At 60.8% G+C, this 24,752-nt stretch overlaps 1 protein-coding gene across 2 annotated transcripts; it reads right to left on the bottom strand.

Annotated features, from left to right (window-relative positions):
• Positions 1 to 213: 213 nt before the first annotated feature.
• On the bottom strand, positions 214 to 24,634 carry MTCL2 (microtubule crosslinking factor 2). 2 transcript variants are annotated; one of them, XM_023939946.2, is made up of 16 exons: positions 23,819 to 24,634; positions 15,776 to 16,000; positions 14,145 to 14,303; positions 11,649 to 11,711; positions 7,754 to 8,986; positions 6,645 to 6,764; positions 6,346 to 6,471; positions 5,766 to 5,996; positions 5,511 to 5,618; positions 5,079 to 5,246; positions 3,834 to 4,085; positions 3,638 to 3,709; positions 3,204 to 3,274; positions 1,507 to 2,953; positions 1,270 to 1,411; positions 214 to 330 (listed from the first exon to the last, which is right to left on the bottom strand). In XM_023939946.2, the coding sequence occupies exons 1-16, from the start codon at positions 24,611 to 24,613 to the stop codon at positions 302 to 304; spliced, it is 5,241 nt and encodes a 1,746-aa protein (XP_023795714.2). In that variant the 5' UTR covers positions 24,614 to 24,634; the 3' UTR covers positions 214 to 301. The 2 variants fall into 2 exon arrangements, with proteins under 2 accessions (XP_023795714.2, XP_023795713.1); XM_023939945.2 differs by having other exon boundaries at positions 6,645 to 6,761; positions 23,819 to 23,903.
• Between the last annotated feature and the right edge of the window lie 118 nt (positions 24,635 to 24,752).

Genomic DNA, 24,752 nt, shown 5'->3' with positions numbered 1-24,752 from the left:
CCCTGCCTGGCCCCTGGCAGGCAGCTCGAAAATAGGTCAGGCAGCTGCCTCAGAAATCTCTGTTCTCTGCTGGAGCTGCACAGAGGCACCAAGGCTGCTCTGTGTGGGGCTGGTCCCCCAGCCCCAGGAGCTGTGCAGTGCCGTGGGGGCCGTGGCTGCTGCCCCCTCCCTCCCTGGGTAAGGCTTTTTCTGGTGGTGATGGAGGGATGCGCGGCGCAGACCGCGGGCCACGCTGCAGCCTCCCAAGCCACAATCTCTTAATCCAATTGGTGCCTCTCCAATGTAGCTCATTTCGGTATTTTTAAAATGCACTTGGTTTTACATTGCAGGCTGTCCGGAGTTGGGCAGAGCCAGAAGTGGAGGGGAAAAAAAAAAAAAAAAAAAAAAAAAAGAAAGGAAAAAAAATAAAAAAGAGAAATATGTATATTCAGCATTTGGAGGAGAAATAACTACAAGTGGCCCCAAGCAGGGAGGTGGGTGCAAGGCAGGGGCAGCACAGCCCCTTGGGAGCAGGGGATGTGCACACACACACACAGAGGCACACAGGCCACCTCTCCCCACGCTGTGCACCCAGCGATCCCTGCTCTGCAGCTGGAGGAGCCCGGGGACCACCCGGGCCCTTCCCAGCAGCGAAGGGCCTCAGCAGCACCCCCAGAGCACAAGGGTGGCCGGGGAGGGCCCCCAGCCAGCCCAGCCTGGGTGACCACAGGGAGCCTCCCACCTCCTTCCTGCCGGGGAAGCACACGCGGCCCGCGGCTGATGCAACCTCGCGGCAATCGGGCCCGCGGGATGCCGGCAGGATGCTGGAAGGATGCTGGAAGGATGCTGGCAGGATGCTCCGGAGCCCAGGCAGGGCGGGCAGCGCTGGCACAGCCGCAGCCAGCACCCTCCAGCCAGGGGCACCAGCCCTCAGCCAGCCTTTCCCTGCAGCGGCCCTGCTGAGCCTCACCCCAGCAGCCTCCCCCGGCTGCTCTCCGTGTCTCAGCGCCCGACAGCCCTCGGCACAGCAGGGTCTCATTTTTCATTCCCGGCGCGCTGGCAGCGGGTGATGCAGCCACCCTGGCAGGGTGTCCCCGCAGCCCGGGGCTACCGGCAGCCTCCAGCTCCACATCTGCTTCTTAAGCGTCCCCGGGGCCGAGGGGACGTTTAGGAGACAGATGAGCCCGTGCCGCCTCCGAGAGGAGCCCCGCGGGCTCAGCGCGGGCGCTCTTCTGGCAGGACAGTGGATGGCAGGCACGCTGTGTCCCCCGGGCCCCCGTCCTCACTCACTCGAGGCCCCCGGCTTCTCCTCCGCCCTGGGGGGGTCCGCGGGGTGCAGTTTGCACTTGGAGGGGGAGTGGCGGAGCGCGGAGCGGGAAGGCCGGGCAAAGCAGGAGGTGAGGGACTGGGAGCTGCAGTCACACGCCGTGTCCTGCAAAGATAGACAGGGCACAGCGGAGTTAGAGGGGTCAGGCACCCCGATCCCCGCCACGGCGGGACACCCCGGGGGGCTCCGTGCCTCGTTACCTCGCTGGCTATGGCCGAGATGAGCTCGGGGTCCCGCAGGGCTGCGTCCTTACTGCCCTGGCCAGGGGACGAGGGCTTGGGGTCCTCGCAGCTGCCCTGCTTGAGGACCTTCTTGTTCAAGACACGGGTGATGTTTTCGGCTGGGTGGTGGGTGGTGGGGCTGGGGTGCTCAGCTCTCTTGCTCTCCTCCCCAGTGACCTCCTTCTTCTCCTGGGGGGCGGTGGGGCTCTGCGCCCGCCCGCAGACGTTCCTGAAGAACTCCTGCACGAGGCCGTACTTGGGTGCTTCGGGCTTGGCCCGGCTGCTCTCAGGACAACCCGGCTTCCAGATGGACTCGGTGCTGCCCGCGTGCTCCACCACACTGAACAGGCTGGACAGGCCATCGTTGATGTTGCTGAGGACGGGGCTGTCGCGGGTGGTGGTGGAGCGGGCCCAGGCAGAGCCATTCTGCTTGCTCTGGTGCAAGTTCCACAGGCTCCTGTCCTTGGAGGCGTCCAGCTTGGAGGAAGACCTCCTCTGCAGCTTCGGAGAGCCGTATTTTGGGGAGCAGCATGGCCGCTCGATCCTGGAATGGACCTTATCCAGGGAGGAGGAGATCTGCTTGCTGCGCACAGACATGAGGGAGGAGCTGCGCGGGGACCAGCTCTTGCCGTGCACACCGGCGCCGCGGGGCAGGTCGGTCTGGAGACCCACGCTCACCGTCTGGATGGTCTGTGTGCCCACGTGGGCCAGCCCCACCGTCTGGCTGGAGGTGCTTTTCACCTTCCTCTCGAGCGAGCTGGAGCGGATGGCCTGGCGCACGCAGTTGGTGATCTCCTTCATGTCGTCGCTCATGTTGCCGGAGATCTCCAGGTCGTGCAGCGAGGGGGGGAAGCGCGGCACCGGCGGCACCGCGCTCTCCCCCGCGCCGCTGTCCAGCAGCTCCTGCTGCTGCTTGGAGAAGTTGCACAGCCACTGGCTGTAGGTGCCCTCGGCGCTGGCCGACTCCTCCGGCTCCTTCGGCTTGGCCATGGTGAACAAGAATCCGGGCTCGATCATGATCTTGCCCTCCTTGTTGTGCACCAGAGGCGCTTCCAGCCGCCGCACCACCGGCGGGCTGTAGTAGATGCGGATCCCAGTCTTGTCGGGCGCCGTGTAGCTCCTCTGGATTTGTTTCTGAGCTGGGTCGTGCCCAGAGAGGCCGCTTGCCTGTGAGTAGTCCCAGGAGGAGATGCCCAGCTTCTCTTTGACCAGGCTGTCAGGGGCAGGTTGTTCAATATTCACATATGTACAGTTGGAGGGAGGAAGGCTGGCGCTGTCCCGGATCCCGTTGGGCAGCATCTGGGTGGTCGAGGATGCCTTTTTGCCCCGGGCATGGTCACCCAGCCCTGGCACGGTCTTTCCAGGGAGGTAGGGAGAACAGTCGAGCAAGCTTTCAAACTCTGACATGGAGGAAACAGACTTGGTCCTGTGGGAGGAGAGAGGATGGGGATCAAAAGGGGACAGGGGGTTGGGCGACAGCTGAGGAACTCTGCTCCCACCCTCCCTGGACCTGGACCTCCCTGGGCACCCAGTCCTGCTCCTCACACGGAGCCCTTTGCCTCCAGGACTACCCTGGAACACGGTTGCATCTCCCTGTTACTCTCAGGGAAGTCAAGCCCAGGGCCCCCCTCCATGTTCCTATGTTCCAGGGACCATGGAGGCACCAGCACACTCACCTTTTGAGATTGGTTCCCTTGGCTTCTGCTTCAGAGATTGTCTCCTTGTCTGTGATTTTCTCATTGAGAGCCTAGGAGGGCACAGGAGAAAGCTCCAGGGTCAGCAAGCACAGGACCAGAGCACAGAGATGGGCAGGAGCTCAGGGGCTGCATCCTGCTCCCCTCCAGCACCACCAGCTTCCCCACACACTGAGGCACAGCAGTCCCAGGACTGCATGGAGCTTGCTGCAACCACATCTATTTAAAATCAGCTTTTTATAACCTCACAGTAGCTCTTGGGGTCCAGCCATGCCCTTCACGCTCTCATTCTCCTGGTGCTCTCCCTTGCAGCCTCATTTGCTGTTTAAGGGGTGTTCACTGGGGTGTTCACATCCTCCCATCTAACCCTTAGCAGAGACCCGAGCTCTAAGAGCACTCCACCCTCCGTTACCCACCTCTTTCCAGTTGCTGCCATGCTTCTCCATTTCAGAGTGCTTCAATGCCCACGGACTGGATCCTTTCTGCAACTGGAGAATGTATTGGTCACTCAACAGCTGCAACATGAGCCTCTCTGGGCAAGCAAAAGCATGAAACATTCTCGGGGCAAGCAGCAGAGGCTGGAGGACACGTGCAGGACGGGGGACACCATACCTGGTTAAGTTTGTTCTGCAGGTCCTTCGCTTGCTGCTCTGCCTGCTGCTGCTCCTCCTTGAAGCGAGCCAGCAGCTCCACCTTCTCCTGGTTCCAGTTCTTCTCACTGATCTGCAGCTGCTTGGTGAGGTCCATGACAGCGCTGTAGGACTCGGCCAGGAGATGTTGGTGCTCCTCACGCTCCCTCTTCAGTGCCACCTTCCAGTCTGGCAGCGCACGCTCCGCGATCCCTTTGCCTGCCTTTGACTCCAGCTGTGGGGACATGGTGGTGGCTGTGAGGGACCTGTGGCTCCAGCGTGGTGCTGGACATCTCCAGCAAATGGGCAGGGCTGCGGGCATCCTGCTTGCCACTGCCAGTCCCATGCTGCCAGGCTGGGCAATAAGCACGTCCCCAAGGATGTGACACACACAACATGGCTTGCCCACAGCACGGCCAAGCCATGGCCAGCTCTGGCTTGCAGCCACGTCATGCCAGCCGGCCCAGCAGATGGTGACCCAGCAGGACACAGGCTGAATGTCCTACTGGCCCTGCTGTGCTCCTGCCTGCAGGACATGGCTCCTGGAGAGGGGCAGCATCACCTGCAGTGCTGCCAGAGTGTCCCCCAAGGGTGCAGCACTGCTGGGGTGCTGCCACTACGGCTGCTCTGCTCACTTTTGAGGAAATATGAGAACTGGGGACATGCTCTGCCAGGAGAAATCCTGCCTGGAAAGTGCTGGCACCTGTGCTGGGGAGCAGAGCTGATGTACAGCCATGGGCTGCTGCCAGCACAGCGTGAGTGGAAACCTCTCAGCACTGGGAGGGCAGGGCTGAGGGACCGATGGGACCCATCCTACAGGCAGGAGCTCCCCCAGTGCCCAGGCTGCCCTCCCTGCACCTCCTGCCTTCCCTGCAGCCATGCATCCCTTTTGCAGCATCTGCAGGGATCCTGCGCTGTGACCTGGGGTGGGGAGAGGTGGGCTCTGATGCTGCTCTCAGCTGCCTGTCCTCAGGAGGGATGCTGAGCCCCTGTCCCATCCCACCCTCCCCAGACAGGAATAAAGAGCATCCTCTGCTGCTCCACAGTCAGATTTCCATGCCAGCCCCGTTGCCATGGAAACTCTCCTGCCTGAGTGGCTGCTAATTAAGATTCCCACAGTGCCACCCTGCTCCCAGCCCAGCGCTTGGCACAGGGCACAGGCAGGCCCCCAGCCCCCCAGAAGACATGGGGGAGCTCTGCCAGCCCACGGGGTGCCCAGGGCCCCCACCTGGGCGATGTGGCACTTGAGCTCGGCACGCTCCATCTCCCAGGCAGCCTTGGCCTTGGTGAACTGCTGCTGCAGCTCGCTGGCACCGCGCCGCTCCTCCCGCAGCTCCGTGCACAGCTCCTTCAGGGTCACCTTCATGTCTGCCAGAGTCTTGATGCACTCGTTGGGCTGCAGGAGGACAGGGGTGAACACAGGCAACGGGGTGGGACTCTATGGGAGCTCCCCTCTCTGGATCCCAGCCCTGCAGGCTGCTGCCAAGGTGAGGGACAGGGGACCCACCAGGGCAGGGGACCACACTCAGGGTGATGTCCTGTGGAGGAGCATCCCCGCCCAGCCATGCACCCCGAGAGCAGCCACCACCCCACGCCACACAGCCACAGCAGGGGCTGATCCTACCCTGATCCACCCCGAGCTCGTGGGGACCCTGCTCACCGTGTTGGGGGTCCAGGTGTCCCCGGCACACATCTTGTTGTCTGCCTGTTGCTGCGGGGCTAGCTCCTCCTCTTCCAGCAGCAGGTACAGCTCCTTCATGCTGTTCACCTGCGGGTGACACCATGCCTGGGGTGATATGAGGACCCACAGCCCCTGGCCAGGGATGGGGGACACCCAAGCAGTGCTAGGCAGGGCAAACAGGCACGAGGGACACATCCAAAAGTGTGGTCACCCCTCCATGGCAGCCCACCGTACCTCCAAAAAGTCCTCGCCCTCGCTGTGCACCACCTTGCCCTGGCGCCAGCGCTTGAGGAACCACTTGAGCTTCATGAAGAGCAGGAGGAAGCTCTGCCTGAACTGCTGTGACTCCTGCACCAGCAGGTTCTTTTCCTGGCTCCAGAACTTCTGCTCCAGCCGCCTCTGCAGGTTCAGGCTCTGCAGCTCGAACTCCCGTCGCAGCAGTGCTTTCTGGTGGTCCTCCTTCAGCTGTGGAGAGAGCAGTGGCTCCAGGACAGGCTCTGGTGGCAGCAATGTGATGCCTCCACCCCAGGGTCTGGGCTGAGCCTGGTGCCAGCCCCATGTCCCCATTTGGGGGACCTGCACCAGCCTGGGAGCATGCTGGGGACAGCAGGGCCATTGAGGCAGTCCCATGGGGGAAGTCCTGCATGGCTCCGTGCCCATGTGCAAAGAGGAGTGTGCTCAGCCTTTAAAGTGGGACATGCTGTGTGTGCTCCCAGGTGGCACCCAGGTCCCCATGTGGGTCACTGGGCTGGAGGTGGCACCACCATGGGTTGAGGACAGCTGTCTCATGGGGCAGAGGCTGTTACCTACTCACCTGGCAGATCTTCTGTGAGAAGTTGTCCACCTCATCCTTCCTCAGCTGCCTCTCCTGTGAGAGCTGCTCCTGCAGCCCCCGCAGGCTCTCGTTGGCCTCTGACAGCACCAGCTGCAGCTCCTTCATCTGTAAGAGCCCGGGAAGGGGATGGGAAAGGTGGGCTGCACCTCTCTGTGTCCCTCCCTGACCAGGCTCTGCAGCTTCCCTTGTCGCCAGCTCTCCAAAGGGTCAACCCCGTCCCACAGCCCTGTCCCCAACCCCGCTGGCCAAGGGGACACGGCTCCCTGCCTGTGCCGTACCTCGGTGGCGTAGGAGTCGTTCTCCTCGGCCCGGCAGGTTCTGTAGCTCCGGGGATGTGCGGGGTCCGTGTCCTTGGTGTGGGGGATGCGGAAAGGGTCGGCGTCCCTAAAATCAGGCTGCTGCATGCGTGGGCAAGTTAATGAGAACAAACCAAAAGAGCGGGAAGAAAAAAAAGCCAGAAAACAAAACAATGGGTCTCCGAAACAGTAAAGAACTACAAGACAACAAAAAGGATGAGGAGGAGAAGGAGCTTCACCACCATGGTGGGAGACAATGCGGAAACCAAAAGGAAACACAGGATGAGGAGACACGTGGCCTGGATTGTTTGGGGAAAGGGGAAAAAAGAGAGAAAGAGGGAAAAAATGTGCAAACACCGGTTACGGTGCCATGCAGTGACTGGGGGAGACTGGGACCTCGGGCTGGGGGGACCACATGCAGAACAATAGGACTCTGAACAAGCGAGTGTGCTCCAGAAAGGGGCTTGTGTCTGCAGCCCCATCCACCACTGACATCCCTGACCCCCAGCACGAGCTGGGACCCCTGAGAGCAGCGGGACAGCAGGGCATGAGCTGCTCTGCACTGCTCCAAAGGTGTTCTGCCTTGGATGCAGATTTGCCCTGAAGCCTTTGCTCTCCAAATTACCCTGCCTGGGTACCTCTGGGGATGGAGGATTCCTGCAAGTGGGGTCCCTGCAATTTGGGCTGCTTTCAGAGGTGCTGCAGGCTGCTCTCTTCCCACCCAGCTCGCCCAACAAGCAAAGAGCTTCTGAAACACCATGCTGGCTAAGCCAGGGAGAGCAGCCAAAACATCAGCCCCTGCTAAGGTGGGATTGCACCCGAGAGCCCCTGGCCATGGGCAGGGCAGCCTTGGCACAACCAGCCTGTGCCAGGATGTCCACTGCCCCCTGCCCTGGGCACACTCTGTTGGAGCAGAGTCCTACCTTGTCCCCGGTGCCACTGGCATGCAGTGAGGTGTTAGTTTGGATTTTGCTCTGGAGAGGCAGGAGGGAGGTTACATCGGGGATCAGGGTTTGCTCTGTTAAAGCAGGAGGAAACGTGGTGGCAAATAAAGCGGCAGCTGCTGTGAGGGATGTGGGAAGAACCCGTACCTGGAAGTCAGAGGCATGCTCCTTCTGCAGCCCCTCTTTGCTGATGTCATGGCTGCTGGGGCTGGAGAAGGGGAAGGAGTCCGTGTGCTCCTTGAAGCCGCCGGTGAGGTGGTCCACCTTCCTCACGAAGCAGCCCAGGTCCTGCTGGAGCACGCCCAGCCGCATCAGCAGCACGTTCATCAGCTTGGCATCGCTGGGGCTGTCGCCGCCGCTGCCCACCGCCTCGCCCAGCAGCACCCCCGCACACTCGTTGTCCAAGCACGCCTTCAGCCCCGCAGTGAACCCGTTGGCGTCCGAAATCAAGACATCGATCGCTTTACTGACCAGAGTTGCCTGGTCCCGGATGCCCAGCAAGGTCTCCAGGTCCTTGGGCTTGAGCAGTTTGGCGGGGCCATCGGGCACCTTCCCGCCGCCCAGCCCCCTGTCCTGCCCGTCGGCCTCGCTGCCGCCCATCCCGTCCCTCCAGCCGGCGGTGGGGACGCACTGTGCCGAGTCTCCGGCCTCGGCGTCGGTCTCCAGCATGGGCCGGGTGCTCTGGCAGGAGGCCAGGTCACAGCGCTGCAGGTTGGAGAGCAGCACCCTGTTCTCGTACTGCAGCTTCTTCACCTTGCCGCTGAGCTCGCTGATCTGCACCTTGGCCGTGGCCAGCTCCTCCTGCGAGGGCTCGCTGACCACCGAGCAGCTGTCCTCCGACAGCGTCACGTCCAGCTCGTGGTCCGACTTGTACTTGGTCAGCTCGTTCAGGAGCAGCTTGTTCTGGTCCTCCAGCTCCAGCAGCGAGCGCCTCAGCAGCTCGGCCTCCTCCTCCACGAACTGCAGGTGCCGGCGCAGCTCCGCCACCGTGTCCCCCGCGTCCCCGCAGCTCGAGACACCCACCAGGAAGCGCGAGTCCTGCCCCGGCAGCTCCCTGTCCCCCTGGCCCTTCATGTCGTCCATCTCTGCCCGCAGCCCGCGGTTTTCCACCTCCAGCTCCACTATCCTCCTGCTGAGGATGTTGGCTTCCTCCTCCACCAGCTTGAGGTGGACCTTCAGCTCGGCCTCCCGGGAATGGGGAGAGTCAGCCAGCTCCTCCACGGAGAGGGAGCTGTCGAGGTCCCCGTACAGGGACCTGTACTTCAGCAGCTCCTCCTTCATGCCGTCATTCTCCTTGGCCAGCTTGGTCAGCTTCTTGCACATCAGGGCTGACTCCTCCTTGGCAAAGTGCAGCTGGCACTTCAGGTCTGCGCTGTCCTCCTGGGGACCCGGAGGGGGTGGGTATTAGAAACATGCTCCCAGGGCCATGGTGACTCCCAGAGAGCCCTGGGGACATGCCACCTTCCCACCCCAGTCATCCCAGGGAAGCTGCTGGCTCTGCTCCTGGAGGGGGAAAAGCTTTCAGATCCATCCTGGAGGCTTTCAGGGTGAGCCTGGACACAGGCCGTGCCCTGGATGAGGAGACCTGTGGGTCTTGCCCCAAGAAGCCCTTGAGCCACCACCAGGGATGGGTGGACCAAGTCCAGCCTGATCCACAACAGGGCAGAGGAGAAGGGAAAGCTCTCAAGATTCCACAGGGTTACTAAGGTTTCCTCCCCAAAACTGGCACTGTTGCTCTGCAATGTCCTTGTCAGGGCTCTGCTCCTCTCATTCAGCCCCCCACGCTCATCACAGGGCAGAGAAGCAGCTGAAAACCTCTTGAAATCCCAATCCCCAGCCTTGCTGCACCCACCTTGCCAGGGCACTGAAAACCCAGGCAAAGCCTCAGCATCAGCTCACTAGTCCTTTCCCAAGCCCCTCTGCTTCTCAGGACCGTTTCTCCATGTGTTCCTTTATTATTTAGCAGTTAGGATCTTGGCTGTTTGCCCAGACAGACCGTTTCTCTGCTCTGGGAGCTTTTTGGATGGAGGACAAGGATTTCCTGACGTCCAGCTCGCAGCTTCCTGTGCCCTGGGGTCACTTGAGTGCTCCAAGCTCCAGCGTGGTCACTGCCAGGAAGGGACCTGCCAGGCTGTGACCCTCACCTCACTGCACCCACTGGAGCTGGGCAGCGCTGGAGGTGGCCAAGCCCTTTGGCTGGGTGGCTGCTGGCCCTGGCAGCTCTCTGCCCAGCTCAACTCACCCCTTTTCCCCTTTCCTTGCCTTATAAAAAACAACCAGCCCCTTCTTTGGGTGCTCTGGACCCCCAGCCCCCCCAGCCATGCCCACACTCACCCCAAACCCTGCAGCAGTATTTACTCTGCAGACTTCCTGGGCTGCTCACAACAAGGTGATGGAAAGGGGGTTCCCATGAGTTTAGGGTGCCATTTTATTCCCTAAAGGTCCTGCTATGACCACAGGAACCACCCTGGTGCACCTCCACGCTTGTGCACTGGGACACGACCTCGCTAAGGCGCATTAAAGCTGTGCCCCCCTAATTAGGTGAGGAGATTAGGGGAGGGCTGGAGCGGGCAGGGCAGACATGACCTCAGTTCCTGTTTTTCCAGGGGAAAAAAAAAATAAAAGCAGCAACCCAATGTATCCCTCTATGCCCTGGCATCAGCAAAGAGACACACACACATCCCCAAGACCACCTGGAGGGCTCCTGGGGTCCGGGCAGACCTCAGTGTTAAGTCTGTTCCCTCCAGCTCCATTTTTGGGGAGTGCTGCTGCTCACCCAGCACAGCCGGGCAGGAAAGGGGCCCAGGAAGCCACAGATGAGTCACAGCATCTGTGCCCAAAGGCCACCAGCCACGGCTGCGTGGGGACAGGGAGCGAGGGGGATCCCATTGGGGAAGCCCAGAGCTCCTGGAGCACTTCCCACCACAGAACTGGGACCACCCTGACCCCAAGCTGAAGGGTCTTAGCTCCATGGGGGTGTAGGAAGCAGAAGGGTTGGGGTTGTCCCCTGCCCCAGGAGGAGGCAGATAAGGGGCTTCAGCCTCAGGAAGGGGATGATGGAGGAGCCCACTCAACTCAGGGCAGAGCTGGCTGTAAGAGCTCTCTGGGGAAATGAGGGGAAGGATGCTGGAACCGTCAGCTGGCCAGAATGGGCTCTCAAGAATGGAGTTAAGGGGAGGTGATAAATAAAGACTGAAAGGGAAAGTCTTTGAGGTCCTGGGGGGGTCTGTGTCCTGTGGCTGCACAGAAGGGCCTGTGCCAAGAAGGACACAGATCACCCAAACCCCTTGTGCTGCTCAGGGTTCCTGCCTCACTCAGCAGCATGTCAGGAGTGTCTTTGCATGGTCTGCCTCTGTGTCCCAGCTTTGGGGGAGCAGATCCGTTCCCCAAAATAAACCCTTCAAGTCTTCTGCCTTTGAAAGAGGATTTCTCCTCTTGCCTTTCTATCCCTGCAACAGCAGCTCTGCCTCTCCGAGCCCTGGTAACAGCATTAGCGAGTCACAGCAGCTCAGCTCAACAGCAAGTGACAGCTGAAATCCCCCTGCCACAGGCAAATCCCCCAGCCCTGTGCTGCCCCAGCAGCCTGTGAGGGGCAGGAGTGGTGTGGCCTCCAGCCATCCCCACAGGGACCCTCTGCTCCCCCAGACCCCGTGAAGCTCCCAGAGCACCCTCAAGCACAGCTGTTGGCACTGGCACAAGGGACACGGGCTGTGAGAGCCACAAGAACAGAAGCAGCTTTGCAATGTCAAAGCCAAACCTGCAGCTCCTTACACAGGGAAAGGGTTAAAGCCACCGCAGACCACTGCTCCATTGATAAATGAGACAAGGGAGCGGTTGAGGACAAAGAGGATGGCCCAGCACATCAATCCCGCCCTTATGCAGGGGCTCTGAGAGGCAGGAAAGCTCTGCAAAGCCCTGCAAGGAGGGGATGGCGCTGCCATGGCTGGATTTACTCCTGGTCTGGGCTCAGTCCCCAGCTGGCACCCTGACCTGGGTGTTGCTGGGTCACTGTGGCGTGCCTGGGGTGCTCAGGTGCTGATACCTGCACTGACGGCTTCTTCTCAGTCTTGCCCATGGAGCGAGACCCCCGCTTCTTCAGGGAGTTCTGCAGGAAAAAAAAAGAGTCATGACCCTCAGCATTGGCACTGCACCCCAGCCCAGCAGTGAGTGACAGACTGACAGACAGACAGACAGATTCAATGTGGATGGACAGGGACACTGACATTCCCAGATGCTCGTGGACCCCAGGAAAACACCCGAGCCCTGGTGGGCTGAGAGAGGCCCTTTACTTTGAGGAAGACTGGCAAGCATCACATCATGAGGTTTGGCCAGAAATTCCCCCTGCAGGCAAACGAGCAGTGAAAAAGCAGGAGTGAGCAGGAAATGAGCCGTGGAGAGTGGAGAGGCTGAGTCACTGTCCCTGTCAGGGCTGGATGGAGCAGGGAATCCAACCCCCAGGCCAAGGGACAGCTCTCAGGACATTCCAGTGTGGGATCAGCAGACGATGACATTCCCCATCACCTTTTTCCCAAGCAAGGGACATGTCCTGAGCCCTCAGCAGCACGATGCTGACTCTGCTGTCAGGGTCACAAGGGGACATAAGGGACAACGTCCAGGCTAGTGAGGACAGCTGGGAGGTGGGGAAGGCAGATAGAACAAAAAGGCAGACCAAAAGCACGGTAAAAATAAAGGTGTCCAGAGCAGAGCCAGATATCTGGGGAAGGGAGCTGGGCAAGACCCTCAGGAATATCCACACAGCCTCCCATGAGCGCTGGCTGATCCATGCAGCTGCCCTGGACCTATTTCCAAGCTGGTGCTGAGGCCCAGCAGCCAAAGAAAGCAGCTGTGAAATGTAAGCTGCTGCCTGTGCCAAGGTGCCGGGCTCCAGGCTTTCCTATTAAGGCCACGACCATCCCTGGAGCTGCTGGAGCTGCAGAGCCTCTCCCGGGGCTGGTTGTGCCACATCACATCCCTCACCCCCGCCCTGCTGGGAACTGTGGCTGGCAAAGGGCAGCACCAGCCCCAGACAGCCCCGAGAACAGCAGCCCAGGGCAGATGTGGCAGATGTTTTCACTGCTGGCCCTGGGAGCAGCCTGGGGCTGGCCGTGCCTCAGGGTCCCTTCACCCAAGCTTGCTGTGGCAAACTTGGCATGGGGACCCAGCTTGATCCCGCTTTTTCCTACCCCTTTAGGAGACAGAAGAGGGGAAAATGCCTGTGCCTTCGGGAATGATCCCCAGACAATTACCCAGTTATGGGAGGAAGCCCTTGGAAGGGAGGAATAATCAGCCCCGAGGGGTGAGGCTGTGCAGTCCTGGCTCCGGCTGCTAACGAGCTGTGCCAGGCTCTGTGCCCTGCAGCAGCAGGGAGGAGGAGAGCTTTTAGCTCACTTTGTCTAATGTTTGCCTAATTAGCACTCTGCAATCAGCGAGTAACCCCAACGCCCTTGCTAGCCTGGGGATGTGCCATCCTGAGCCTGGGGACCCTCTCTGAGCCTGTGCCAGCCAGCAGTGTCCCCAGGGCTGGGGCAGCTGCAGCGAGGGGCCCGACCCCACCCCACACTGACCACACGAACATTTTCCCTGCCTGTTTTCCGAGTGTGGGAGAGCTCCAGCCCAGCTCCCGCTGCTGCCATTTGTTATTCAGCCCATGCTCCGGCCTGCAGGGAAAGCCATGTCACGGCTGCTGCTGCGGGGGCTGCGCAGCCCGGGGACAGGACACCCCGGGTGGGGATGGCCGAGAGGGGATGGGAGCAGCTGGATCCTGCAGCTGGGCTCAGCTTTAAGCAGGGATGGCCCCGTGTGCAGGAAGCACGGTGGGGGAAGTGAGAGCCTCCTCCCCCACACTGCGCTGATGGCTCAGCCAGAAATGCATCCCGAGGCTCCCCCGGGACCAAAGGCATCCCGGGCAGTAGGGAAGTGGGTTACAAGGGCTGCAATGGATCTCGAGTCCATGCTGTCACCAGGATGCCTTTCCTGTCACCGAGGATGATACAGATCCCGGCCAGAAGCTGGTCCCAAACACAGCATGACATGGAATGCCCTGGACCTGTGCATACGAGTGTATTTGTGGCTGCCCAGGGGATTGTGCACCCACCCAGCTCCACAGCACCACTGGGACTCCAGGGGGACACTGCTGGGACACCTCAGCCCAGTCTGAACCTGCAGGATGTGCTCAGGATCCACAGCAGGCACTCTGCCAGGAACAGGAGCCCCACACATCATGCGGAGCTTTGCCCAGTTGGAATTGGGCACGGCCCAGGGGGCTGGCCTGAGCAAGTGGCCAGGGACATATAAAGTGTCCCCAGTGCAGTGGGGAAGCCCTGTAGCCCCCCCTGGATGGGGCAGAGCCAGCCCGTGCCCGCAGGGTGGGATGAAGCGTGCGGAGGGCAGCGCTGCTCGGGTTTCACCAGCATCTGTAGCACGGTTTGGGTTTCAGTGACTCAGGCAGGGCTGGGGGATCCCACAGCCAGGGCCAGGACACCTGCTGTGAGCAGAGCCTTGGGGACACCTCCTGGTCCCCCTCCCGTGTCCCACTCACCTCTCGGAGCTTGTCCATCTCGTTCTGCACCACCTGCTTGGCCAGCTCGGTCTCGATGAGCCGCTGGCGCAGGTCCTCGTTCTCCTCCTCCAGCCTGATCCTCTTCTTCTCCACCACCTCCAGCTCATTGTGGAGCCGCACAGAGACGTCCTTGGCCACCTGGGGACACAGCAGGGCTCCCACCAGACTGGGCACAATGTGCAGGGGGATGAGACTACAGCTCCTGGGCACCCACAGTTCTCATGCAGAGGTCACCAGGTGGTTACTGAGACCCTCTGGAGGAGACACTGGGGGTGACCCCCTGGCCCCTGGGACTGCTCTTGTTCCTTCACCAGCTGCAAGGCTGCCCTGCGTCCCCATCCCCTGGGCAAATCCTGCCTTCCCCAGCCCTAGCATGATGCTGGGAGATGTTCAGCACCTTTTTCCCATACCACAAAGCTGGAAAAGCCCCCAGGAAGCTGGAAGAGCTGGGAGGCAGCAGCAGAGCAGGCAGCCTGTCACTGCAGGCAGCAGCTGTGCTGGTCAGGAGAAAGGCGAGCTGCTGCATCACATTACAGAAAAACCAGCAGCTGCCCTGGGGTGAAGGGTGCCTGCATCCACCCCAGAGCTCCCCCTCTCCAGATCCCTGCACAGGAGCAGTCCCCAGCATAAAGGGAGCTTAATAACACAAAACATTCGCTCCTGCATTTGCAGGACAGCAAAAACTGTCCCAAATGCCACTGCACTGCACTGCACAGGCTGGGATATCAGCACTGGGGAGGCAGCAGCAAGCTCTGCTGCAGGGCTGGGGGATCTCAGGCCATGGGGTCGGGCTCCTGTTCCCCTGAGGATGAGCTGTGCTTTCTTTCCCAGAAAGGGAGAAGCTGGAGGGGGTGTTTTTGGCAGCAGCCACCAAAGCTGGGGGGAGCTGATGGGTGGTTTGGGGAGGGGATTGGGGCCCCAGCAGGGATGGGCAGCGGGGCGGGTCTGCAGCCCCACATTTATGGCACGTCTTGGCTCCAGGACTGGCTGTTTTCTGCTCAAAAAACAGAGTTAGTCCTCGAGCTGCTGCACATGCATCCCGAGCTGTCTCCGACTGCCACCACACCCCCTCTTGGCAGCAGTCTCGTTGGTGAGAGCCCTCAGCAAACACTCACCAGGCTCCTGGAGGGCACAGCAACGTCACCCTGCAGAAATCCTCTTGTCCCTCCCCCAGCCCTGTGTGCCTGGGGCTCTGCAAGGTTTTCCCAATGACTGAGAGAAGCAGCTCCCCAGGCTGCAGGGTCCTGGTCCCTGCACGCTCCTGATGCTCCGTCCTGCAGTGGTGGCCCCATCACAGCCCCATAGGAGCAGGATAAGGGAGCTCAGCCCCAGGGCACAGGGCTGGGCTCCAGCCTGGCACATTCTCAGCAGTGCTGGCCCTCCCCAGCACCAGGATGCCCTCAGATCACCTGTGAGCTGAAAGCACTGCTCCCCACTTCCCACATCAGCATCCAACAAAACAAACTCCATCTCCAACAAAACAAACCGCACATCCTCACAGAGCTCCCTGCACCCCAACATCCCCTGCCCCCTCCACGCCCACAACTCATCCAAACCCCCTTTAGGGGCTCTGGGGGCTGCCTGGGTGGGGAGGTGCCCCCCGGGCTGACCTTGACGTCCTGCTCAAGGCTGTGGATGAGCTCGCTGTCCACCTGGCCGGTCTGTGCCACGCGCAGGCTGCGGCGCTCGGCCTTGCGCAGCCGGTACTGCAGGATGCGGCAGGTCTTGCTGGCCTGGTCCAGCTGCTGCCGCAGCTCCTGCAGCTGGTACACGTCCTCCTCCATGTAGACATCCCGCATCTCCAGCATCTCAGCGCGCAGCTCCTCGATCTCATCCTGCCGGGAGATGCTGTGTTAGATCCTGCAGCTTGCTCTGCCCTCTATTCCCCTGAGACAGCTGCCCACCATGGCTCTCCATCCATCCATCCATCCATCCATCCATCCATCCATCCATCCATCCTCCATCCATCCTCCATCCATCCATCCATCCATCCTCCATCCATCCTCCATCCATCCATCCATCCATCCATCCTCCATCCATCCATCCATCGTCCATCCATCCATCAATCATCCATCCATCCATCCATCCATCCATCCATCCATCCATCCTCCATCCATCATCCATCCATCCATCATCCATCAATCCATCATCCATCCATCCATCCATCATCCATCCATCCATCCATCCATCCATCCATCCATCCATCCCATGAGCCATTTTCACAGATCTTCAACCCCTTGGGACAAGCCCAATCCTTGCAGGAAAAGGCTCAGAGCCAGCTGGGTTCTGTCACCCAGGGGTGAGCCGGTTGTCTGAGGGGGAAGAGCCAACAAAAGCGCCTGAGAGTATTTGTGGTAAAAGAAAGAGGAAGGTGGGGGAGGGAGAGGAGCTGCAGGAGCAGCTCAGGCAGCAGCCACGGGGAGAAAAATTAGGTTATGTTTGGAAAAGATGTGTCAGGGAGGCAGGCGAGGGAAGGAGGAGATGGCAGGCGAGGACAGCTGCTAGGGGAGGCAACGTGGGGACATGAACCAGATGCCACTGGTGCTGGGGACCAGAGTTTGCTCTTTATTTTGCCACCAAGCAGCAGTCCTTGGGCTGGGTCCTCTGTTCCACCTCTTCCCAGTCCCCTCCGCTCTCCCAGTGATCTGCACTGGGACAGAGCAATTTCATCACTGTCACAGCAGGGCCAAGGGTGACATCCTGCTGGCACCAGCACTGACCCAAAGCCTCCTCCAGGGCTATGGCACACGACTACTGTGGGGTCCCCAGTGCCCATGTTCATCCAGAACAGGACTGTGGTCATTGGGGATGCTCAAGGACTGTCCCCTCTGGTCCCTGGGCACTGACCAAGCTCTGTCCACATCACCATGAACATGATGTCAACCCAAATCCCCCAAGCAAACGCTCCAGCCCTCACACCGGCTGTTGTCCTCCACAAGACCCAGTGGGACCAGGGATCCCTCCTGGGAAGGGATCAAGCATCTGCTTTCCTGCCCAAACCCCTGCCACTGAAGACCCCCTGACACTGCCAGATGCAATTGCCACTTGAGAAGTGAGTGGCTCACGCTCTGCTCTGCTACATGGTGGGGTCATGGAAGGAACAAAAGGATCTGGCACAGGCATTGAGGATGCTCAGCCCTGATTCACCCTGGGCAGAGGGGACAGGGGACTGCTCCCCACATTGCTGTGACAGTGACTTAGAGCCCGAGATGGCAGCTCTGTGCTGGCTCTGCCTGGCGCTGGCACAGTGGCTGCCACACTCACCCGGCCTGACAAAGCCCCAGCTGCAAGAACTCCCCGAGAGGAGAAGCCAAGCCTGGGGAAAGGGCTGGCAGCTGCAGGGACAAGTCACAGTCGCTCACTGTTGGCTTTAAACACTTTGTGACAAAGGAGGAACGTCAATTAGACAATCCCGGATTATCTCCTGGCCTGGGCTGCCGGCACCACGGCCACCAGGGTCCTGTCACCCTCCACTGCTCTGCTTCTCAACAGGGGGTCTCGAGAACAGATCTGCTTCTGTTCTGTCTCAGAACAGAAACAGCCCCAAGGCTTTGAGATGAGCACAGGGGGTCCTGGGGACACTGGGCCTGGCTGTTCCAGGGACAGCCACAGACTGTCCTGTGAAGGGGCATCACTGCAGACATGTTTGAGAAAACCTCCTGGACATGTCAGGTGTGAAACCCCCTCGGGACAAACCACATGTGCTGGCAGACAGCCCTGCAAAGGATGGCATGCACCCTGGGGTGACAAATTTGAAGGGATTCCCCCACCAGCACTGCCTCCCCCCCTGGCAGGGCCCCAGCCCTGGGAGCACCAGCAAAACCCCCATAAACCAAACCAGCCTGGAGAGCTGGTTTATGGCATCCATTCCTTGGAAGCTTTCATAGGAAAAAAGGCATTATGCATTGCAGGTGAGCAAGCACACTGCAGAGGGTGGGGGAAAACAGCCTTTCACCACCAAAGTCAGGCGAATCGTGGCTTGAATACAACTGCAATCCTCCTTCAGTGCTGACCATTCCAGCTCTCACTTGCCATGTGGCTTTCCCAAGCAGCAGCTGAGCAGGGCAGGGAGCAGGGACCTTGGAAAAAACCCAACCACATCTTGCATTTGCTGGAAGGGAGCCTGGGCTTGCCCTGCTAAGAGCTCCTGCTTGTTTTTGCTTTGGGTTGTAGCAACCGTTATTTTAGGGGGAGGCCGTGTCCAGCGTATCCAGCCCAGGCAAAGCCTGGAAGTGCAGCCATGGAGCAGGGCTGGGGGATTTGCAGCACTGGGGGCTGGGAAAGCAGTGCCTGTCTTTGCTGCAGCTGCAGGAATTCACCCACATCCCGTAAGAGCGATAAATCCTCTGAGTGGATGCAGCCTGGCAGGCGCACAGCCTGCCCCAGTTTGCCCCACGGAGGCAAGCCATGCTGCTAAGCCACAGTAAAGGGATTAGGACTGGAGAGTGGAAAAATGCCAGCAAACTGGAAGAGAGCTTGGAGGACAGAGCTGATCTGCTAAGGCAGCACACGGGGTGCACTGGGGTCCCCTCACAGCTTCAGGGGTCCATGATGGCCACAGAGCCTCACCCTTTGCACCTGCACATTTTCTGGAGTTGATGCCCGACCTGAACACTCCGGGGTTGATGCCCAGATCACCTTTATTTGGACTAAGGTGAGAGCAGAACCAGGAGAGGGGAGGAACCTCACAGAAACATCCCAAATTCAGGGGTGGCACTGAGCTCGGAGCACTGTTACTGATGTTAATTGAAGTGTGAAAAGATGAGGAGGAGAAAAATGACTTCTCTCCAACACAAATGCCCCTGGGGACTGCCCTGCTGGGCCACTTGCCCTGTAAACAACAGGGTGCCCATCCCTCTGCGAGTCACAGCCTCCCAGCACCCCTGGGCTGCTCCTCTGCTTGTCCTGCAGCATCACCCACCACTGCATCCCGCTCATCCCATCTCTGGAGCAGCAAAGATTTCACAGTGCTTTCACACTAGAAATCCACCATATCGGAAAAAAACACTGGGAATCCGCAGCCCAGAGAAGCTCATTTGAATGCCCCAGGGATTCTGTGCAGAAGCAAACACCCCGTTTCGTGGCTGCAGGAGCCAGGTTCTGCTCAGTGGAGGAGCTCAAGAGACAACCTACCTTCAACCTCCTCTGCACAAACCTCAGACACTGTCTCTCCCTGGGGAGATTATTAAGGAAACGAAGAAGCGGAAAGGTGGGATGCAAACTGCCTGCTTCCAGTCCAGAAAAAAAAAACAACATGCATTTTTAGAGCAGGAGGAGGCAACAGCTGTGTCCACACATGCACTTGAAGGGCATCAGCTCTTTCAGGAAGGGCTGAGCTTTAGGATGATGACCCTGGGCAGTGACAGGGCAGGAGAAGGACCAGTGGAGATGGCAGAGCACAGCTCAGAGTGCACACCAGACCCCTCACAGCTTCCAGAAGCAGAATGAAACCCTCGGATCTCCTGCCCAAGGGGAGTTCCACACTGGCACCTGCAAGAATGCAGCAAGCTCTGAGCAGAGCAGGGGACACACACTGTGCAAGCCCAGCAGGACCTGCTACCTCCAAGAAGCAGGAAACAGTGAGGGACACAAAAGAGGCTGGTGCAGCACAGCCCTGGCTGGCAGCACAACCCCTCACCTTGGCAGCCCCAGGCTCTGGGGCACAGCCCAGCAGCACCAGCCTGCCCGTGGGGGGCGGGCAGCATTTTGGGGGGCACAGCCCTGCCTGCACCCTCCAGCTTCACCCCCAAAGCTCAGCAGAGGAGGAGGAAGGCCGGGAGCCGGCTGGGTGTGTGGCAGAGCCGCCTTTGTGCCGCGCTGGCAGCGGGTGTGCCGTGACCCCCGTGCAAAGACGGGGATTACCGTGCACCAGAGCAACAAGCACGGCTTCCTCCGAGATTGCTGCACAAAAGCAGCAGCTTGCCATTAACTCTCAGAGCCCGTCAGGCAGCACAGGGAATTATGGCTGGATTTGCTGGGGAAAAGAAGAAAAATCAAAGGGGATTTTTAAAGGAAACTGCCCAGGGTGCTCAGGCACCCCCTGCCAGCAAGGGGAGCCCAGAAAATGCAGCGCAGCACAAGCCCATGCCAGCGTGCAATGGGTGGAAGGATGGGCAAGGCACACCCATGTCACACACAGGGGTTTCTCTGGGTGCATTAACAGCAGCTCTGGGCCAGCTCTGACAGCAAACACCGGCCATCCATGTCGTGCTGGAGCTCAGTGCAGCAGCCTGTGCGCTGATCCCTGCCCCTGGCTGGCACGGCCATGGGAGCGAGGGAAAAATCAACATTTCTCAGCTTTACACCTGCCCCCATAAATTAGCAGGCAAACAGCTGGGGGCTCTCTGCAGCCCAACCCATGTTGTGCACATCTGAAAGGGCAAGAGGGCAAAACCCCCTTCAGGGTGGCTGCTTGACAGAGCTCTGCAGGTGCCTACTGGGGCTCCAGGCATGGTCCCTGCCCCTGTGGCTGTGTCTGGGCAGCAGCAGAGCAGGGACTCAGTGCCAGCCAGGCTGCCCAGACACAGCCCCCAGTACCCTGGGGGATGTTCTCAGAGAGCCCTTGCTGGTGGCACGACTACCCTGGGGAAACAAGGCACCCCAGCTACTGTGAATGTTCCTCCTCAGAGCTGGGAGAGGTGTGCGAGCCCCAAGGGATGTGGGATGACTCAGGGCAGGGAACAGGAGGGGGACAGGCAGCAGGAAAGGGCAGGCAGCACTGTGCTGCCAGCGTTACACGGCTCTTGCCTAAACCCCTTCCCTCAGAGAGGAGAGGAAAGGGTTTGCAGGCATCCCCTCCCCTTGCTCCAAACCCTCCCGTGCCCACTCTTTGTCTGCCTGTCCCTCTGCAGCTGCTGCCGTATCACATCTCACATTTTCCAGCCTGCTGAGCAGGGCTGGGAGCTGCTCTCCATCGCAACAGCGAGACGGGGCAAGGACACCAAGGCACCTCCTCCCTCACCAGGCTGCCAGCCCGCCCGTGAAAACAGCCCTTTTTGGGAAAACGCTCAGAATAACCCATTCAGGGGGGTCCCAGCAGGTGCACAGGCCTGACAGCACGGGCAAGAGGAGATCCCAGCTCGCCCAGTACAGCCAGAGTGGGAGGAGGAGAGCAGAGCCTTGCACAAATCCGAGCTGCAAAGAGAAATGGGTGAAGTGTGCTTAAACAAGTCGGTTTTATGATGGCAGCTGAGGAAAGATGGGACGTGAGCTGGCACTGCTGGAGCTCTGCTGGGAAGCTCCCAAACCCAGCGTGCATCACACGGGCGTAGTAGCACCACACACGTCTGGCTCGTGCCAGAACGTCACCAAAGCCCTCCCCCGCCCCCAAAAATCCTCATCTCGCTCTAAATATGCACTAGGTTTTAGCTGATGCTGATGAATACATGAAAAAAATATTCATTTGCAGCTTTTTGGGTGAGTCTTAGGAAATAAGTCACTTGGGATAAGTCTGATTCATCCACCCGAGCAGAGGAGAGCTGCATGGCAAGATGGGCAGTGCCAGTCCCTTGGGTTAGGGCTTTATTTTTGTTTTCAGTACTGAAATGCCTGAATTTTTAGCACAGATGGCACAAGCCAGCACTCTGCTGCAGCCCAGCCCAGTTTTCCGCTCCTTGCTGGAGAAACTAGGCAAATCTTCCAACATTTTTTGGAGCACGAGAGGCGTGTGCTCTGGGCTTCTGCCCAGCTGGAGCCAGGGTATCACCCCACCATCTCCTGCTCCAGAGCCAGCAGAAGTGAGCTACAACATGGAAACATGGATATAAGCAGGATGCACATGTCAGGGAGGAGACACAAGAGCTGGCAAAGAAGGGACGATGCCATCCCCGTGGCAATTCTTGGTGCATGCCTCCAGCAGCTCTCCCCTCTCCACTGCTCCTGGCCAGGGGATTTCAGCTGGCACCCCTCAGGGCAGGTAAATCACTCACACCACCCTGCTGGCCTGCAGCTGGCCAGGAAGGAGATCACACGGGAGGGGAGGAAGGCTCGCTCTACCCGCAGGAATGGCAGCGCTCGCACGCGTGTTCTTGGAAACCCAGGGGCCTCATCTGCGTTTTTCCAGCCCCCAGTAAATCAAAGCCCTTAAGCTGTTGCTGCTAATTCTGGCAGGAGCTGGGACACCAGCCGTGATCTGGGGCTTTGCTAATGGACAAGGGGCCTGATTGAGCATTTTCCAGCATCACCCAATGCCCACCTCGTGGTTGGAATCCTGACACTCTCACAAACTTGGGCAGCAGCAGAGGAGAGCTGGCCTGACTTCCAACCTGCAGCACCCAAAGAGTAGCTGGGGAGCCCTGAGCTCGCCAGCAGGTGACTGCCCAAGCAGCTCAGCCACAGCTCCACCCTGAGGAGGGCACAGAATGCCTGCACCAGGACTGGGTGGGTGCTGGTGCCCATCAGGCTGATGTGGGACCAGGTGGGACGGCTCCGTGTCCCTGTTCCCACACAGCACATCTGCCCTGGCTCAACCACGTCCCTTTGAACCAGGCAGACCCGGAAAAAGGCCCCAGGGAGCACAGGAACCAGCGGGCAGAAGAGAGCTGGAAAATGTCCCCAGGCTCTGGCAGCAGCAGCAGGCACGGAGAGCAGCAGGGAGCCGTGCCCAACTGCAGGGGGTCAGGTTATGCCATACTGTGTCCCAGGATGCCCAGCCGGGCTGAGCACATCCATACCATGCTGAGCTGTGCCTTGCTAAGCTCTGCCAGCCCAGGCTGTGCCAAGCCTTGCCATGCCAAGCTGGATCCACGCTGGGCTTGGTCGTGCTGCACCCAATGTGCCGTGCCAGGGCAAGCCATGCCCAGCCGGGTCACGCCTGGCTAACCTGGCCCATGTTGTGCCAAAGGCTGCCCTGTGCCGAGCCATGCCATGGAACATGCAGCTGAGTGGTGCCCAGGCACACCACACCACGCTGGACCATACCCAGCTGGGCCATGCTCTGCCCTAAGCTCAGGGTGGCCATTCCAGGCTTAGACAAGCCAGCCCTACATCCAGTCATGCTACGATGTGCCAAGTGAAGGCCAGGCACAGCATGCCAGGCCAGCCCTGGCTGTGCCATGTTCAGGGATGCCATGCTGGGCTGAGCCATGCCAAGCCCTGCACCCAGCCGTGCCGTGCTGTGCTGCTCATCGGAGTCAGGCCAGGCTGAGCTGAGCCGTGCCCAGCCATGCCCTGGGATGCTGAACTGCACCAGGCTGGACCCGAGGATGCTGTGCCACACTGAGCTACACCCTGGGACGCAGTGCCATGCCACGTCACACCATTGCCAGGGATGCAGTGTCACGCTGAGCCATAGTTTGGCATGCTGTGCCACGCTGTGCCATTGCCATTGCCAGGGAGGCTGTGCCACGCTGCACCGTGCACAGGGACGGCACGCTGCGATGACAAGGGATACTCTACTGTGCCCAGAGGTGCTAAGCCATGCTGACCCCTGCCCTGGGACTCCACACCACGCCATGCTAAGGCCAGGGATGCTGCACCATGCTGAGCCATGCCCTCAGATGCCCTGCAAAGCTCTGGGACGTTAAACCAGGCTATAGCCAGGGATGCTGACCCTGACTGACCCACACCCCGGGATGCCATGCTATACCACTAGTGCCCAGAGATACCATGCCACACCGAGCCGCGCCAGGGATGCCACGCCACGCCGTGCCCACCTTGAGATAGTCGTTCTCGGAGCGCAGATCCTCCAGCTCGCGGAGCAGCCCGTCGGTGCCGGCGTCCAGCAGCTCCTCGGTGAGGTCGGAGAAGGCGAGCGAGGTGCTGAGCTGCAGGCGGCTGCTGGCCACGGAGGCGGCCGAGGGCTCCTCGGGCAGCGGCGACGCCTCTCCGGCCGAGGGCGGCGGCGGCGGGGCGCTGCCCGGGGACTCGCCATCGCTGCCGCTCAGCCCCAGCTCCAGCGACAGCAGCTTCGCCTCCTCTGAGGCGCTGCAGTCCGACACCTCCGAGCTGCTGTCGGTCAGCCCGGACCCCGGCCCGGGCCCGGCCACCGAGCGGGGTCCTGAGCCCGTCCTCCTCGCTCCGGGGGCCGCCGTCTCGGCTCCGTGCCGCCGGCCCTTCGGCCGCGCCGCGCCGCGCCCCGCCGGCCCCCTGCCGCCGGCCCGGGCCCCCGCGGGGCCCCGCTTGTCGGGCCGCCCGTCCTTGCCCCCGCCCGGCCGCCGCGGGTGCGGGTGCGGGTGCGGGTGCGGGTGCGGGTGCGGGTGCGGGTGCGGGTGCGGGTGCGGGTGCGGGTGCGGGTGCGGGTGCGGGTGCGGGTGCGCGCCGCTCGCCGCCAGCCGCGGGGCCGCGCCCGGGTGCCCCCCGCCGCCTCCGCGCCGGCTCTTGGCCAGCGACCAGCCGGGCACCTCCTTGGGCCGGGCGGGCGACGGCGCCCGCTGCGGCTTCTTCTTCCTCTCCGGGAGCGGCGGCGGCGGCGGCGCGGGGGGACCCGGCTCTGCCGGCGAGGCCTCCATCTCCCGCTGAGCTCCGCTGGGCTCGGCCCCGGCTGCGGCTGCGGCCCCGGCCCGGCCCCGGCTCCGCCCGCCGCCGCCGGGCGGGGACGAGCGCGGGCGGCGAACAAAAGGCGGCGGAGGGAGTGTGGGGGGAGGCGGG

This window comes from Cyanistes caeruleus, chromosome 16 (genome assembly GCF_971803275.1).
Source record: "Cyanistes caeruleus chromosome 16, bCyaCae1.hap1.1, whole genome shotgun sequence".
Classification (NCBI taxonomy): Eukaryota; Metazoa; Chordata; class Aves; order Passeriformes; family Paridae; genus Cyanistes; species Cyanistes caeruleus.
This window is presented reverse-complemented; position numbering and strand designations above follow the sequence as displayed.